The 15921-nt window shown below is 40.7% G+C and overlaps 1 protein-coding gene across 4 annotated transcripts in view; it reads left to right on the plus strand.

Annotated features, from left to right (window-relative positions):
- adam19a (ADAM metallopeptidase domain 19a) overlaps positions 1–15921 on the plus strand; it is a 355481-nt gene that overhangs the window by 194847 nt on the left and 144713 nt on the right. The window contains exon 1 of one of the 4 annotated variants that reach the window (XM_079669127.1): positions 14905–15125. The exons of the other annotated variants lie outside the window; for them this stretch is intronic. Within the exon in view, the coding sequence (XP_079525253.1) occupies positions 14914–15125 (212 nt within the window). The 5' untranslated portion in view covers positions 14905–14913. Of the gene's footprint in view, positions 1–14904; positions 15126–15921 lie in introns of those variants that run through there. 4 annotated transcript variants of the gene reach the window in all.

Genomic DNA, 15921 nt, shown 5'->3' on the forward strand with positions numbered 1-15921 from the left:
AGGTTAGCTGAGGAGTGGCGCTCCCTATCATTTAGTGAAGGGAGCGAGTATTGCCATGACGCGCAATACAAGTGATAGGTCTTCCTGCCTGAACTTGCGCTGAGCTTCATTTCAATCAGGAGAGACGTGATGTATGGAATACATGTTTATTATTGGGTCACATTATATAAATGAAACATAATGATGACAGTTTATAACAAGTGAATGAAATGGTGTTTGGCGATTAGGCCCAGGTTTTGTAGGATGTCATTCGCGAAGGGAAGAACTGTTTCCGATGAACCCCCAAAAGAAGTGAAAGTATGAAGTACTGAACGTGATGAAATCTTACCTTGTGGGATGCAGTGGAAATCTATGGATGAAATGAGAGGTTAATACATGTGGGGATTTAGACGTACTGATGCCTCCTAGGCATCCTCCCTGGACGTACAGGGCTTCCTGGACGTACAGAGCATCCTGGACATACAGGGCGTCCTGGACATACAGGGCTTCCCGGACGTACGGGGCATCCCGGACGTACGGGGCATCCCGGACATACGGGGCGTCCCGGACATACGGGGCTTCCCGGACGTACGGGGCATCCCGGACGAACGGGGCATCCTGGACGTACAGGGCATCCCGGACATACGGGGCAACCTGACTTCGCAGGGACACATTTTATACAGACCCGAAGGTTACAACCTGGACGTACAGGGTTAGACATGCAAGGATAAACATGAGCCGCGGGGCGAATATACGTGCTGACATGCTAAGAACCACCACCAGTTATATGCATACGTACCAATTTGAAGGTTGGAGAGACCTTTGGATAGCCAGCACGGCACTGAGGTTCGGACGAATGTAGGATGAGAAGCGGTTGTTGTAGGGAAGAGGAACAATTACCTTGATTGCGGCAGGTTTGCTGCACCTATCCTGAACGAGCCCTGAAATCCTATTAAGACACCACCACCAGTTATATGCATGTTTACCAGAGGTAAGCTGGAGAGATCTTGGATAGCCGGCACGAACCGATGCCCGGCGAAGAGGGAGATGTAGACAATGTAATGCGGCTGTTAGCTTGAGTACAATGATGCATGAATATCATACCCTGCTTAACATAAGCCATGTGAGCATGAAACCAAATATATGAGTGCAATATGAGCAGCATGAAATAATATTTGCTTAGGTAAATGCTGAGACATGACCCATGATATAGGCAGGGCTCCACGCTAACTTTTAAAAGTGGTTGCCAGGCTGGCAACCAGGCATCCACTTTTGGTTGCCAACTGAAAATACGGTTGCCCTTTTTTTTTGATACCTTATATTTTAAATAATTAAGATGCTATACAGTTATACATCAACTTAATAATGAACATGTGACACAAGAATGTTCAAACGCTTTTCAATAAGTAATTAACGCACTTATTTGAACCTAAGTGGTAGTAAACTTGTCCACCCTCAATTGCTGGTATACAAAATACCAGTAGTGCTGCTGTTGTTCTGTCTTCATAGATCCCTCACAAATGAATTGAGCAAGTCACCAGTTTCTTGATCATCCGTTGTCTCCCTTTCAAATGTGGGTTTTCTTGACCTTGTGCTGACCCCCACCATAGACCCATTGGCCCTTCAGCATTGAAGTCTTGGATTGGCCAGACTAATACATTTCTAATGTTAAATAAATGAAAACCATTCATAGTTAAACATTTGATATTAATTATTGATGCTGTAAATTACCTTTAATATGTCTAACTATATTTAAAATGTGTTACCTTTTTATAGAAGTGATTATAATTTAATGCAACCATTTTCTATGGTAAAGTTTCGTTTTGCACTTTTATTTTGGTAGTAATAAGATCGGGACTCTTATTTTGAAGGAACTTTTACCGGAAGTGAATGGAAAACATTCCTCTTTGTTTTTCGTTCGGGTTTTACCTTACGCTCCATCAGTTGAATCACTTTGAACATTCATTGGAGAAGTTGAGGTGTTGGCTGAACTTTTTATCACACAGTCAAGCAACTTATTGTTGCTTCGCCATTTTGTTGTAAAACGAACACATGGCGCACCGCGCACGCGATTAAACGTGCAACGCTTTCTGGCTCCGTAATCACGCCGATGCACGTGCAATTTAAGTATCAGGTTCCGACCGGTCACAACAATTAAATATCACTCTTAAAAACGAATATGAACATTTATCTATATTGGGGTGCACGTTTTGCTGTCCTTATTTCTTATGTTAAAAACTGGTTGCCACTGATGGCAACCAAAGTCCAAGAAGTGGTTGACATTTTTCAAATGGTTGCCAATGGCAACCTGGTAACCGTTACTGTCGAGCCCTGGTATAGGACTAGCTTAATTAGCAGTTTAATTACGCCACGGTGAGACGTAGATGCTGATGTGCTGGTTGGGTGATTAGACTGTCTTCTATCCTCTTACATGAGCTTCTCTTTCTCCCTGAAAGAAACCCCCCAAAACCACGGATGGGCAGCATCCGTGGCTGTGTTGCAGCTTGAGACAGCGGTACTTACTGAGCATTGTGACGGGTAGTAGTTACCCGAACTGCATAACTCCATGCTGTAACGCGTTACACCCGTTACGTATTGCGCCGAGGCTTCGGAGCGTGTGTCGAGTAATCCCCGAATCTTTTTGTGAAGCATGTATCGAGGCTTGTATCGTTTCGGGCCAGTGACGTCATCGATGACGAACGAACCTCGCTGCCTGTCGATACCACGTGACTGCTTCGGGAAGCGATTCGGATCATTTGAACCGTTGAGCCACAACGCTCATAATGCCCATGGATGTATAACAAGAACCATATTACCCCTCCTGTACCCGGGTCCGCTGGTGACACGATGGAATTAAAAGAGCTCGGACCCTCACTTATATAGAGGTCGGAAAATGTCATAAGTATAAATAGATACAAGCATAAATAAATGTAGGAATAAAACATGAATAAATAAATGAATAAATGCAGATAAGATATATCCAGTGTTTTTTGGGTAGATTCAGCGTGTGGGCTGTGGCTCGCTGGAAAGCAACCGACCCACGACCGCAGGGTTTGCTTATAGAAGCTACGCTAAGTGAGATAATGCAGTTAATAAATGTATTCCTGATATGGTTTAGCCTTCTCAGGCTACAACGTGGTTAAGTTTATGAATAATATTAAGGAATACGAATCCCTCTTTGCAATGTTTACCAGCCTCCTATAGGCTTTTCAATCACAATCGTTCAACTGGAATGAAAACAATATTGTTAACATGAAAATAGGATTTTATGTCCGTTGTTTAGAGTTATTCTTAGGCTTTACTCATTGGGAACTCGGTATGAGATAGAGCGCAACTGTTGAGATTTCCAATTTGCCTGTTTTACAAGCTTTGACCAACAGGGGTTTATGTTCAAATGAAGCCCATGATGAAGCCTCATGAGATGAACCCTTTGCGAACCAATTGGCTGGAAAGCTTCAAAGCTTCATAAGGCTTCATCTCGCCATCACTACCTGCTTGCCACCTAAGACGCACTTAGAGACCAGTACTGCTACTGAGCCGGAAGGAGAAGTAGCTTCGATGAGATGTAGCTTGAGCCCTGCCTGCCTGCAAGAGGGGTTGTGGGTGAAGCTTCGCAAGCGATGAGGGCCCGTTCCGCGTGAAGGCCGGAAGCGCCGCATTTGAGCGGCCCTGATGCCAGTGATGCCCTCTCGAGAGACTGAAGGCGTGTGTCAATTGTTTGCCTGAAGTAGCCCATTTCCATTAAGCCGGAGGAACTTCCGTGGAGCTCAGTATCCTTGTCTTTTTCTTCCGCATCCGGGTTTGCGGGGTGGCCGGTTAGAACCGCTGGCCAACTGGGGAACGCCCCCTGTAGCTTAATCCGCAAGACTGCGGAGCTGATGAATAAATACCCGGAGCTGGGACGAAGCCCTGCTGCTGCTTGCACGTTGACACCTGGAAGACTGATGGAAAAGGGGAGAGCATATATAGAGGGATTAACAGGTGCGATGATTAGGCTTGTGAACGGAGGGAAGTGATAGGTTAGCTGAGGAGTGGCGCTCCCTATCATTTAGTGAAGGGAGCGAGTATTGCCATGACGCGCAATACAAGTGATAGGTCTTCCTGCCTGAACTTGCGCTGAGCTAAATTAAACAATTTTATATTTGGGATTAATAAAGTATCCATCCATCCATCCATCATCCATCATCCATCATCCATCCATCCATCATCCATCCATCCATCATCCATCCATCAACCCATTCCTTCCATCCATCTATCCATCCATCATCCATGATTTTATGAGCAATGAGACCTTTATTGCAAACTTGAAGTTACAGAGAAACTCCATTTTTGGAATTTATTTTTGTATTTGTAAGAAAATAGTTTTGATATTTATTTTAATATTTTGCTTCTCTGTTTAAGTGTACTTGTCAAACCTTCACTGGTTTCAGATACTCAGATGTTTATTATGCTGTTCTTTAAAAAAAAGTTATCAACGGTAACTGGATTGAAAAATAAACAATTTTGAGCCACTCACCTTGGGTTCTGGAAAGTATTTATTTTTATAATGTCCTCACACTGTGTAGAACCCTGAATGTGCCCGTTGTTATTTTTCTAGTTGGAGATCGCATACAAACAGCACCTGATTTCCATGTGGGGATATTTGAGGCGACATCTCTGTAGTACAACACCTGAGAAACAGTCTCTAGATTGCCTGCTCACTAAGCTCTGACAGTTCCATGCCCTCTTTCACTCACTTATCACTTGTATTTGCTTTCCCTCTCCCCTCCCCAGGTGGTTTATCATATAACTTCTTTAACCAGGATAGAGGAGCTTTGCTAACCAATCAGAAGCTGAGGGAGAAAAGAGATCATTGGTATAAAAACACAGTACCTCTGCAGTACATATACAAACACGGCTATGTGTGTGTACCCCCCCCCCCCCCCTCTGCTGAGGTCAGAGCCCATTACTCCTCTTCTAGGAAGCAGCTCAGCGCTTTGACCCCCGCTACACTGTGGCTCTGTAACTGTGCCATGAGAGAGGGGAAAGGCTGGGTGTGTTGCTGTAATTATTCAGAATCAGGGCTGATGATGACTTATTTCACATCCACTGATATATATATTTTTTTGTATAAATTGTTTATTCATCATAATGTACATTCAGACTTTTCACAGCTGTATCAGTACATACAAAATAATAAAAAAAAAGTAGTATAATTAACCTCATAGAGAGGAGTTTTCAAAGAATAAGAGCAAAAATAGTACAGATATTAAAATAAATACAAAGAAAGAAGATATTTAAGTTTTGACTTAATTTACCAATAAATAAGTGTATAATCTTATCACTTTAGTCATAAAAAGGAATAAATAACTTAAGCGCATCACAACAAATCTTTCCATAGCGTTTTCATTATTTGTGTCTATTCAGTACACTTTTATTAACCTCTCAAGATAAAGTCATAATTGTTTTCCCCTTATAACATAATATACAGGTAACATGTTACATTGCATCATCCCTATACAATACAAATGAATTCTAATCAAGCCCTCTTTATATTTTTTATAGCTTCATCAGGGATTGCTTCTATAATATAATGTGTTTGGTCTTGTCAATGTTCAAAGTTATACGGTATAAATCCATTACCAGTGTGTGATTTCCATTTTGGATAATTATTATTGTTTAAATGATTTCAAATGTACATTTGATCTTTTGTAATGAATCATTTCTCTGCCCATGCTCTAAAATCAAAGTCTCATTTTCTTGGCAAAAGATCCAAATTCTTTGCAATCTCTTACTCTTGATATTTGAAGAGGTCTTTCCACCCCTTTCCATCCATTCCAAGAATGAGAGCCTCTTAAAAGGCACAAGTTGACAAGAGTTTTTTTTCTAATTCAAAACAGTTTGTCTCCTCATCTGACATTTACCATTCAGCCATTCCACGAAGGACTGCTGCCCAGTAATATCATTTAAAACTGGAGAGATTAAAGCCTCCTTGTCATTTTTTGGATAGATAATAACATCAATTCATTCTAGGTTTCCTATTCTCCTAAATCAATGTGTAAATCTACTTAACTAGCATTTTAAATACAGATGCCTGGATTGGTATTGACTGAAAAAGGTACAATAGTCTGAAGAGAATATTCATCCTAATGGTTTAAATTCTGCCAAATAATGAAGAGTTTGGAAATATTCCTTTGTGCCAAATCAGATTGTATGTGAGCAATTTACCTACTAATTTATTCTATATAACTGTGCTGTTTCTGGGGTCACTGGCTCTATTTTAATGAGCACTCCTGATAGACCATATCACTAAATGCAGTCTGCACACTTCCTCCTAAAGAGGCGGAGGTTTGTATCTAGAAGAGGAAACGCAGAAGAGTCACACACAAGATTATAATGAGGCTGGTAAGATTTATTCAAACCTCATAATCATCTCATTTCCATAGCAGAGCAACTCAACTTGATACCAACTATGACTTGTATCAAGTTCTGCAAGGTTTTCTTTATGTGTTGTATTCATTGAATCAATGTGAAACTGAGAAATGATCTACTATGTTGCTTTTAAATAGCTACTATCTCTATAATCATTTAAAACCATTTCCAAGGTCATTTGTATGGATAAAATTAAGTACAAAATTAGAGTTGGACAGCAGGACTGGAAATCAACAGCCTTGACCACAAATCATATTCATCCACCATCAACATTGATCTAGAGATCCTGACCCGATTCATTCGGCCAACATTACAAACTCACTCTCCAGAATCAGACAGTGATGTACTGATCAGAGTATATTATTACAACCACAAAGCACAGAGCATCTCTGAGGCTGTTAACCATTATATTCCTTATGCTGACACATTTTCAGCAAAGATGAATAATTCTTTAATTTATCAAGATTAAAGGCATCAATGTTTTTCTAGCAAAGAACTTCTTTCTTATGCTTTATTTTTTCAGTCTTTACAAAACCTTGTTCATCAGCCAAGTGAAACTGTATGCATGCCTTTGAGGTGAGACAGTCTCCAGGTGGGAGCCAAATCTGTCCAATTCATTAAGTCAAGACAACAAAAACTCCCGGAAAACAAAACTATGTTGAAGACAGTTCCATCAGTAGTAATGACCTTTGCTTTGAGTCACCAGTACAATTGAGGAGATTTTGGACAGGTCTAACAGGGATACAAACACAACTGGTCCAATCGGTTGTTATCAAACCATCACTATCACTGTAGTCAGGGCGAATTGATAAACCACACTGTCTCTGTTTGAAGCATCTGTTTCAGTTTACAGACTGCCTAGGTTGACTTGATGTTGCCATGCTTGTTTCAGAGGGTTTAATTGTATCCTTACCGTCATTTGATGTTACCTCTAAATAAAATGGATTAAATGAATCTAAACTGTGGCTTGTCATGTTATGTAATGTTGCCGTGGTCTAAGATGTCAGCTGTAATAACTGATCAAACCAATGGCCATAGCTTCAAAAATAAAACCTACTTTGTAATTAGAATGACAGATAATGTTGTAGTGCCCTTGCTCAGACCACACCCATCTTCCAATCGGCCTTTCATTTTGATCTCAACTGTAAAGTTTGACATTGCCAAATGGCTCAAGGGGCATACAGTGAAGGAGTTAGGGCCAATGACCATTTCCCCACTTCCTCCACCCCTACTTATGGTACCATTGCTTGGACCACACCCATTTTCATCTCAACTACACACCTGTAAAGCTCTGTGACTGAAAGTACTCACAACCTCCTCTGTGGTAGTTCCTGCTACAGTACGTTCAGTGCTGGAATGTAACTACGTACATTAAATCAAGTCCTGTACGTTATTAAAATGTGTAAATACTTAGATCTTACTTGAGTAATTTCACATTATGCTAATTGTCACTTCTACTCCACTACAATTTGCACGCAAGCGTTGCGCTTTTTACTCCACATTTTACAGATTTAGTTACTAGTTACTGAGCAGGTTTAGATTATCAATACAACATAGAAATTAACTTTTACAATATCATATATAATTGTAGGTTAAACTACCCAGTAGCTTTTGTTAACAAACACCACTTTTACCAAGTAATGAACACATTAATGCATCAATGATTATATTCATTTTAAATACAGTATATGGTTCTTCGATGGGCCATTCTGCATAATTAGTTCTTTAACTTTTGGCACTGAAAGTATATTTTGATGCCAGTACAAACAAATGCAGGACTATTTTTAGTCTGTAGTATTGCTACTTTTACTTGATAATCTGATTTCTTCTCCCAACACTGAGTACATGTCTGATGATGATGACCCCAACACAGATTCACAAGGTGAAAACAGAACCGGCTAGTAAGAAACCAAAGTTATCCTTCAAGAAATAAACCGTGGTGTCACCAACATTAACAACCCACCTTTAGACAACCAGAACATTGTATTTTTGCCAATTAGCTTCATTCTCAAAAGAGCAGAGGCAACACAACCTGACAAATTAGCAAATGGTTTAAAGCTGGCCAGACATCTTCAATCCAGCTGTGGCAGACCTTTACCCTGACCACGCACACTCATCATTGCCTGTTGTGTCTCTCCGGGAATGTAAAAGGTCATTTATCATTTTTCACATTTCACCAGGCTTCAATGTTTGATACCGTCAATCACACCGTTTCCCCAGTTTTTAATTAAACCGTAGGAGACATTTGAGTATAATATTTGTGGGGGTGCACCGAATGGGAAATTCTTGGCCGAAACCGATACCGAAAATAGGAAACAGTTGGCCGAATGCCGAAAGGCCGAAATATATATATAGATATATATAGATGTATATATATATAATGTATACATTTTTTACCAATGTTGTTCAGCTACCTGATTATGGAAAAATACATGATTATGGCAAAACTTAACTTAAATAATAATCACTATTATGGGTCCATAAAACATTTATTCAGCACTTTTGAACGCATACAGTACATTAATTCCAAGTCAAGTGCATTTTCTTTTCTCTGTAGGATAACTACAACAAAGTGCATTCAGAACAAAGCCAAGGTGCTTTAGAACTGCATAAACATCTAGGCCAGTAGGCCTACAACAAAATAGTGTAAATAAAGACTGTAACAGCCAGGCCTTCAACAACAACAAATTCACCTATAAGTGCATGCATACAGATGTGCAAACTGGATAAATCCACATGAATGTAACTATTTACAAATGAAATTACAATTGAATTTCAAGAATCTGTAAATAAGGCTCTCTGTCCTCATAAGCAAAGTAGTAAACATTGTATAAAGATACATAAAGTGAAAACTGGATACAAAGTCCACAATCAATTACAAATGAAATTACAATTTCAAGAATCTGCAAATAAGGTGGTCTGTCCTCATGAGCAATGTAAACAACATTGTATCATTTAGATACCGAAAGTACAATATATTGAACAATGTGCTGCTGTCATTTCCCCCTAATGATAACCTGAGATGGTGAATTATAACTCACAATGAAAATTGTTCAGGAAAGTGGGTATAGAGTAGACATGTAGAACTAGATAAGCTTATGATAAGCCAGCCTTGTCTACTTATTAAGGAAAAGTGGGAGGTTCTTTTTAATGAACAGTAGCTTCTCTGCTTTATCAACCATAAGTCTGTTCCTCTTCTCATCAAGCACATGAGAGGCAGCGCTGAACAGTCTCTCGCTGTCAGTGCTTGTGATTTGATCTTACTCCCCATATTTGTCCGGGTGTTTTGATTTCAAGTGGTGGAGTAATCCCGAATTGGTGAAAGTCTTTGCAGTTACACCCCCTCGAGAAATGTCAGCTGAACACGTTTTACAAATCGCAATCCGCACCTCTTTCTCTGATATTTTTTAATATCTCCAAGCGCCAGACAGGTTGGCTGTGAGCCAGCCACGAGCATGGTCGCTCGCCGTGCTTGTCGCCGCATTTTGATTACGTCATCACAACAACACGTTAGCTTACCAACGTAACCCTGTTCCCTGACATTCGGTTATATTCGAAAGCCGAAAGGGCCTTTTTAACCATTTTCGGCCGATAATTTTCGGCGGCCGAATATTCGGTGCATCCCTAAATATTTGTCTCTATACCGTCCTTTAAAGACATTCACCTGCAATGAAAAGCAATTTCATTCTTTCTCACTTTAATGAAAATGCTGTGTAAATACTGTGCTGAATAAGAGTTGAATTTCACACACTTCTGTCTGCGCACAAGCTTCAATCAAATTAACATTATTGGATTGCCACGTAAAACAGTCTTTTTATAATACAGAGGAAATTGTCTGCAATAAAAAGGGATAAGAAAGTTGGATTATGTTCCATTACGATCTCCCTCAATGAATAATACAATAGGGCTCCTGGGACCAAATGGAGATTGGGCTCATCTATTCATGTCCGTCTTCCATTTGCCCATTTGTGCTCAGGGGTGTTCTGAGTGTGTCTCCTGCCTGGTCTGTGATTCAGCCACACAGAGGCAGAGTGAGGCCAGATGTCCTTGTGGTCTCACTGATCCATACATCTGTAGCACGGATGCGTCCGTCCAGGGACGTCTTGGCATTTTACAGCCCACTCCTTCTCTCCAGACATGACAAATGTCACCTTTTCTTCTTGCAAGCTAAAATGGAGCCAATGAATTTTTGTCGTATGGTGACCTTTGAGAAACCATAATATAATGCATTTTATTTTCCTATTGTAGCACTCTGCACTCAAGCTGTCTTTCAGCAGAGCACTAACAGATAAAGAAAAGTTTGCTTTGGACAGATAAGGATTTGCATGAGATAAGTAACTAACAAATGATACAAACGTAGCGAAGGAATTGGGATATTTTCCTTCTCTGTCTCTTTTTGTTATCAATGCCCAACTTCCATCAACATGAAAGGCTCCGGTCCTGCTGATCCAACATTTCATTTGGAAGAGATTATGCTTTTAGCAATCAAGCATGGCAATATCAGAAAATCATACAGGGATGTCAGCAAGCAAAGAGAGAAACTATGAATATCATTGAGGCTTTGTCTGACGTTGCTCTTTCTTCAAAGCAGAGATATAGTTGGCAAGTGTAGTTTGAAATAAAATGAGGTCTCACACGTCAGGCAGTTACTGTCAGTACTCTGAGCTGCAACATGGTGGTGGAAAGGTTCTTTGTCAGACTTTTTTAGGTTTCTAAGCCCAATTGGTTGAAGCAATTCCCCATTCTTGTAATTCTTCAGTTGAAAATAGCGGTGGCATAAAGCAAAAAGAGAGTGAAAGACTTGTAGGGAATGGAAACTGTGGTGCATTCAGGGGCGTGGTAGCAATATGGGAATACTGCCATCACAGGAACGTTTTATAAAAAAAGAATAACCTCCTGAAAACATTTTCTGAATGTTGCTTTGAAAATGTTCTTCATTTGTTATCATGTAACATTGAGGGAAGGTTTTATAAAGAACATCTTTAATGTGTTACCCCAACAACGTCCAAAACACATCCTTAGAATATTGAAGGCAAAACGTTTGACCTTTAACATATCACATTAAAGGAACGTTTTATAAAAAAAAACTTCTGTCATCTCAGACCTCAATAACACCCTCAAAACATCCTCTGAATGTTGAAGTTAAAACGTTATGTCTTAGTTAGTCCAGCAGGAAGGGCCCTCAGATTTTGAGATACCCCTACCCGAGGTAGAACAAATGACAACAATGATTTTTCTTATCTTTAGGTTCTCCCATTAATGAAATTGATTGTTGTCAAATTTTATTTTGGGGGAAAAAATGTTTTTTGGGTTGTTCTTTAGAACTACCCCAATCCCTGAAAAAGAGCCAAATTAGACCAGGCCGAATATGGGAAAGGTGACAAAAAAGCCCATAACTTGAGAATGACAACTCTTTTCCTCTTCAGATTTGCTGAGGTATGAACCAGGTGGCTGTCCTACATCACTAAATAGTCAGACAATTATTTAACTAAAAAAATACTGAATTATACTCCTGTAAACTTAGCTTTAGTTTAGACGGAAATTGTGCTTTTTGGTGATAGGAACATAGGAAATCACTTTTCTCTCATTTATAAGAAAAACAGAAATCCCTAAAAAATATACCATTACTGAATTGTCTAGGGTGCTATTGAACACTAACCAGTAGTTGTATGGAAATATCTGGTACAGTTCTATTGCAAATTAGATTTCTTTAGACATAGGCCTACCTCTTCTCTGAGACAGTCAAATTCCGAAGGGGGGATTAGTGGCATAATAACCTATAAGTTAAGAATGCTCACTCTGATGGTCATTATATTTGGAGAGGGAAATGCCAGGTGGCTGAACTACATCAGCAAATAGTCAGAATAAGAGTAACCAAATACATAAAGTGTATTAGTTCTAAATTGCAAGCCTCTAAAACATAGGTGTAAATAGTACAGGTTTTATTGAAACTGGAACCTTAATTCAAAGTACAGTATATAAATCATCAAATAATTCAGTGAGAGGTCAAGTATATACAGTTGCAAGAAAAAGTATGTGAACCCTTTGGAACTACCTGGATTTCTGCATAAATTGGTTATAAAATGTGTTCTGATCTTCATCTAAGTCACAACAATAGACAAACACAGTCTGCTTAACCTAAAACCACACAAACAATTATATGTTTTTATCACACCATGTAAACATTCACAGTGCAGGCTGGAAAAAGTATGTGAACCCTTGGATTTAATAACTGGTTGACCCTCCTTTGGCAGCAATAACCTCAACCAAACGTTTCCTATAGTTGCATATCTACGGTGGCCCTGAAGTGCAAGACACCACAGCATTTCACAAAACACAACAGCATTTCAGAAAACGCCGCAGCATTTCAGAAAACGCCGCAGCATTTCACAAAACGCCACAGCCTTTCACAAAACGCCGCAGCATTTCAGAAAACGCCGCAGCATTTCACAAAACTTCACAGCATTTCAGAAAACGCCACAGCCTTTCACAAAACGCCACAGCATTTCAGAAAACATCACAGCATTTCACAAAACGCCACAGCATTTCACAAAACACAACAGCGTTTCACAAAACGCCACAGCATTTCACAAAACGCCACAGCATTTCACAAAACACAACAGCGTTTCACAAAACGCTGCAGCATTTCACAAAACGCCGCAGCATTTCACAAAACGCTGCAGCATTTCACATTGGACGGAAAGGGTATTCCTTAGGGAGAGCACTTCTTGTTTGTGATTGGACAGAGCCAGCCAGAGAAGCACTGCTGTGATTGGTTGTTTTTGCTGCCAGTCAAGAAATGACGCTTGGCCCAACACATCAGCTGTTGGCTGTTAGCACACACTCAGAGCTCACAGCTCCTCATATCTGTTCAGAAACTGGAAAAAACTTAAACATATACTAAACACAGACTTTCTGTGTCATTGCGAATACAGTCGCTGCTTTATTTATGTCTGTATGACGTTGTTGTGAGTGTGGACGGAGCAGCTACAGGTTAGTTTAGCCTTTAGCCCGATGGATCCGATCCCGATAGGATTTACATGGAGATACGCCCCGCCCCCTCTCCAGCATCTTGTTTGAATGACAGCAGTAAACACAGAATTAATGCTTTATTAATTCATGGTTTTTAAGGGGCTTATCTCCATGTAAATACTATGGTAGACTACCCAATATTCGCATTGCTCTAATCGCTCTTGTTTCACCGCGGCTGTCAGCTTTGTTTGCTCCTGTCATTCAAACAAGACACGCTGGAGAGGGGGCGGGGCGTATCTCCATGTAAATCCTATGGGAGATACCAACTACAACCAAATGAACATATTTGACCGTGATGTAATTGTAATACACGTTTCAAAGTGATGCCAAAGTAACTACATACTGATAACGGTTTGTAAAAACCATTAATTAACGCTTTGATAAGTCTGCAGACAAGACGGCAGGCGAAAAGCTTTTAAAATGCGTGTTTTCTGAATGGAATCGGATCCATTCGGCTAATCTAACCTGTAGCTGCTCCATCCACACTAACAACAACGTCATACAGACATAAATAAAGCAGCGACTGTATTCGCCATGACATAGACGGTCTGTGGTTTGTACATGTTTAACTTTTGTCCAGTTTCTGAACAGATATGAGGAGCTGTGAGCTCTGAGTATGTGCTAACGGCTAATGTGTTGGGACCATGGTTGGGACATATTGCGCTGTCGGGCGTTGACCAATCACGAAGCGTAATTTCTTGACTGGCAGCAAAAACAACCAATCACAGCAGTGCTTCTCCGGCTGGCTCTGTCCAATCAAAAACAAGAAGTGTTCTCCCTAAAGGAATACCCTTTCCGTCCAATGTGAAATGCTGTAGTGTTTCCTAAAATGCTGTTGTGTTTTCTGAAATGCTGCGGCGTTTTGTGAAATGCCGCGGCGTTTTCTGAAATGCTGTTGTGTTTTGTGAAATGCTGTAGTGTTTTCTGAAATGCTGTGGCGTTTTGTGAAATGCTGCGGCGTTTTCTGAAATGCTGTTGTTTTTTGTGAAATGCTGTGGCGTTTTGTGAAATGCTGTGGTGTTTTCTGAAATGCTGTGGTGTATTGCACTTCAGGGCCACCGTACATATCAGACCTGCACAACGGTCAGGAGGAATTTTGGACCATTCCTCTTTCCAAAACTGTTTCAGTTCAGCAATATTCTTGGGATGTCTGGTGTGAATCGCTCTCTTGAGGTCATGCCACAGCACCTCAATTGGGTTGAGGTCAAGACTCTGACTGGGCCACTCCAGAAGGTGTATTTTCTTCTGTTGAAGCCATTCTGTTGTTGATTTACTTCTGTGCTTTTGGTCGTTGTCTTGTTGCATCACCCATCTTCTGTTGAGCTTCAATTGGTGGACAGATGGCCTTAAGTTCTCCAGCAAAATGTCTTGATAAACTTGAGAATTCATTTTTCCGTCGATGATGGCAATCTGTCCAGGCCCTGAGGCAGCAAAGCAGCCCCAAACCATGATGCTCCCTCCACCATACTTCACTGTTGGGATGAGGTTTTGATGTTGGTGTGCTGTGCCTTTTTTTCTCCACACATAGCGTTGTGTGTTCCTTCCAAACAACTCAACTTTGGTTTCATCTGTCCACAGAATATTTTGCCAGTAGTGCTGTGGAACATCCAGGTGCTCTTTTGCAAACTTCAAACGTGCAGCAATGTTTTTTCTGGACAGCAGTGGCTTCCTCCATTTTATGACCAACTTATGCAGAAATCCAGGTAATTCCAAAGGGTTCACATACTTTTTCTTGCAACTGTAGATACTAGAATATAATGTTAAATGTCAGGTTCCTCAGAAACGCTAGGGGAAACATTTTGACATTCTGTGGTTGAATGGCCCCACCTCCGACAATCCACCCCTTGCCAACAGGACTCCATAACAAGGGTTTGGGTTCGGGCTGTGACACCATCGCTGTCTGAAACATTGCTCTTTGTACATGTTGTTGAAATGCATCCTCTGTTGGCGGCAGATTTTCTGAGGCTGCATCTGTTGTTGATGCAATTATGAACCTCAGTTCATCCAAGTTTGTGCACATCAGTCCAATTTCCTTTTTTCCATATAGCAGAAGCGCCAATTCTCTTGCGACTGGCAAAGACTCTTCCAAGCTGGCAGAGAGTCCAAAATGGGCCAGATCTTTGAGCTCGCTCAACTCGTCTTGAGTTTTGTGAATGCTGCTGTCTTTCCTATTCTGTACAAACTACTTGTTGTGCCACAGCCAGTGAGTGCATGACATGCTGGTAGACAGTTAGACATGTAGTTGCCGCCCAGCTTCAGAATCATCTCTACCTAAACGGCCTCTTTGAGAAATTCCAGTCCGGTTTCCGTTCCGCCCACAGCACTGAAACAGCTCTGGTCAGGGTCACAAACGACCTGCTGATGGCGGCTGACACTGGTTCCCCATCTCTCCTCATCCTACTGAATCTCACTGCAGCATTCGACACTGTCGACCATAACATCCTCCTTCAGCGCCTCAAACACAACATCAGACTCTCTGACTCCGCCCTGAGCTGGCTC

This window comes from Notothenia rossii (assembly GCF_949606895.1).
Source record: "Notothenia rossii genome assembly, chromosome: 3".
In the NCBI taxonomy this organism is placed as follows: Eukaryota; Metazoa; Chordata; class Actinopteri; order Perciformes; family Nototheniidae; genus Notothenia; species Notothenia rossii.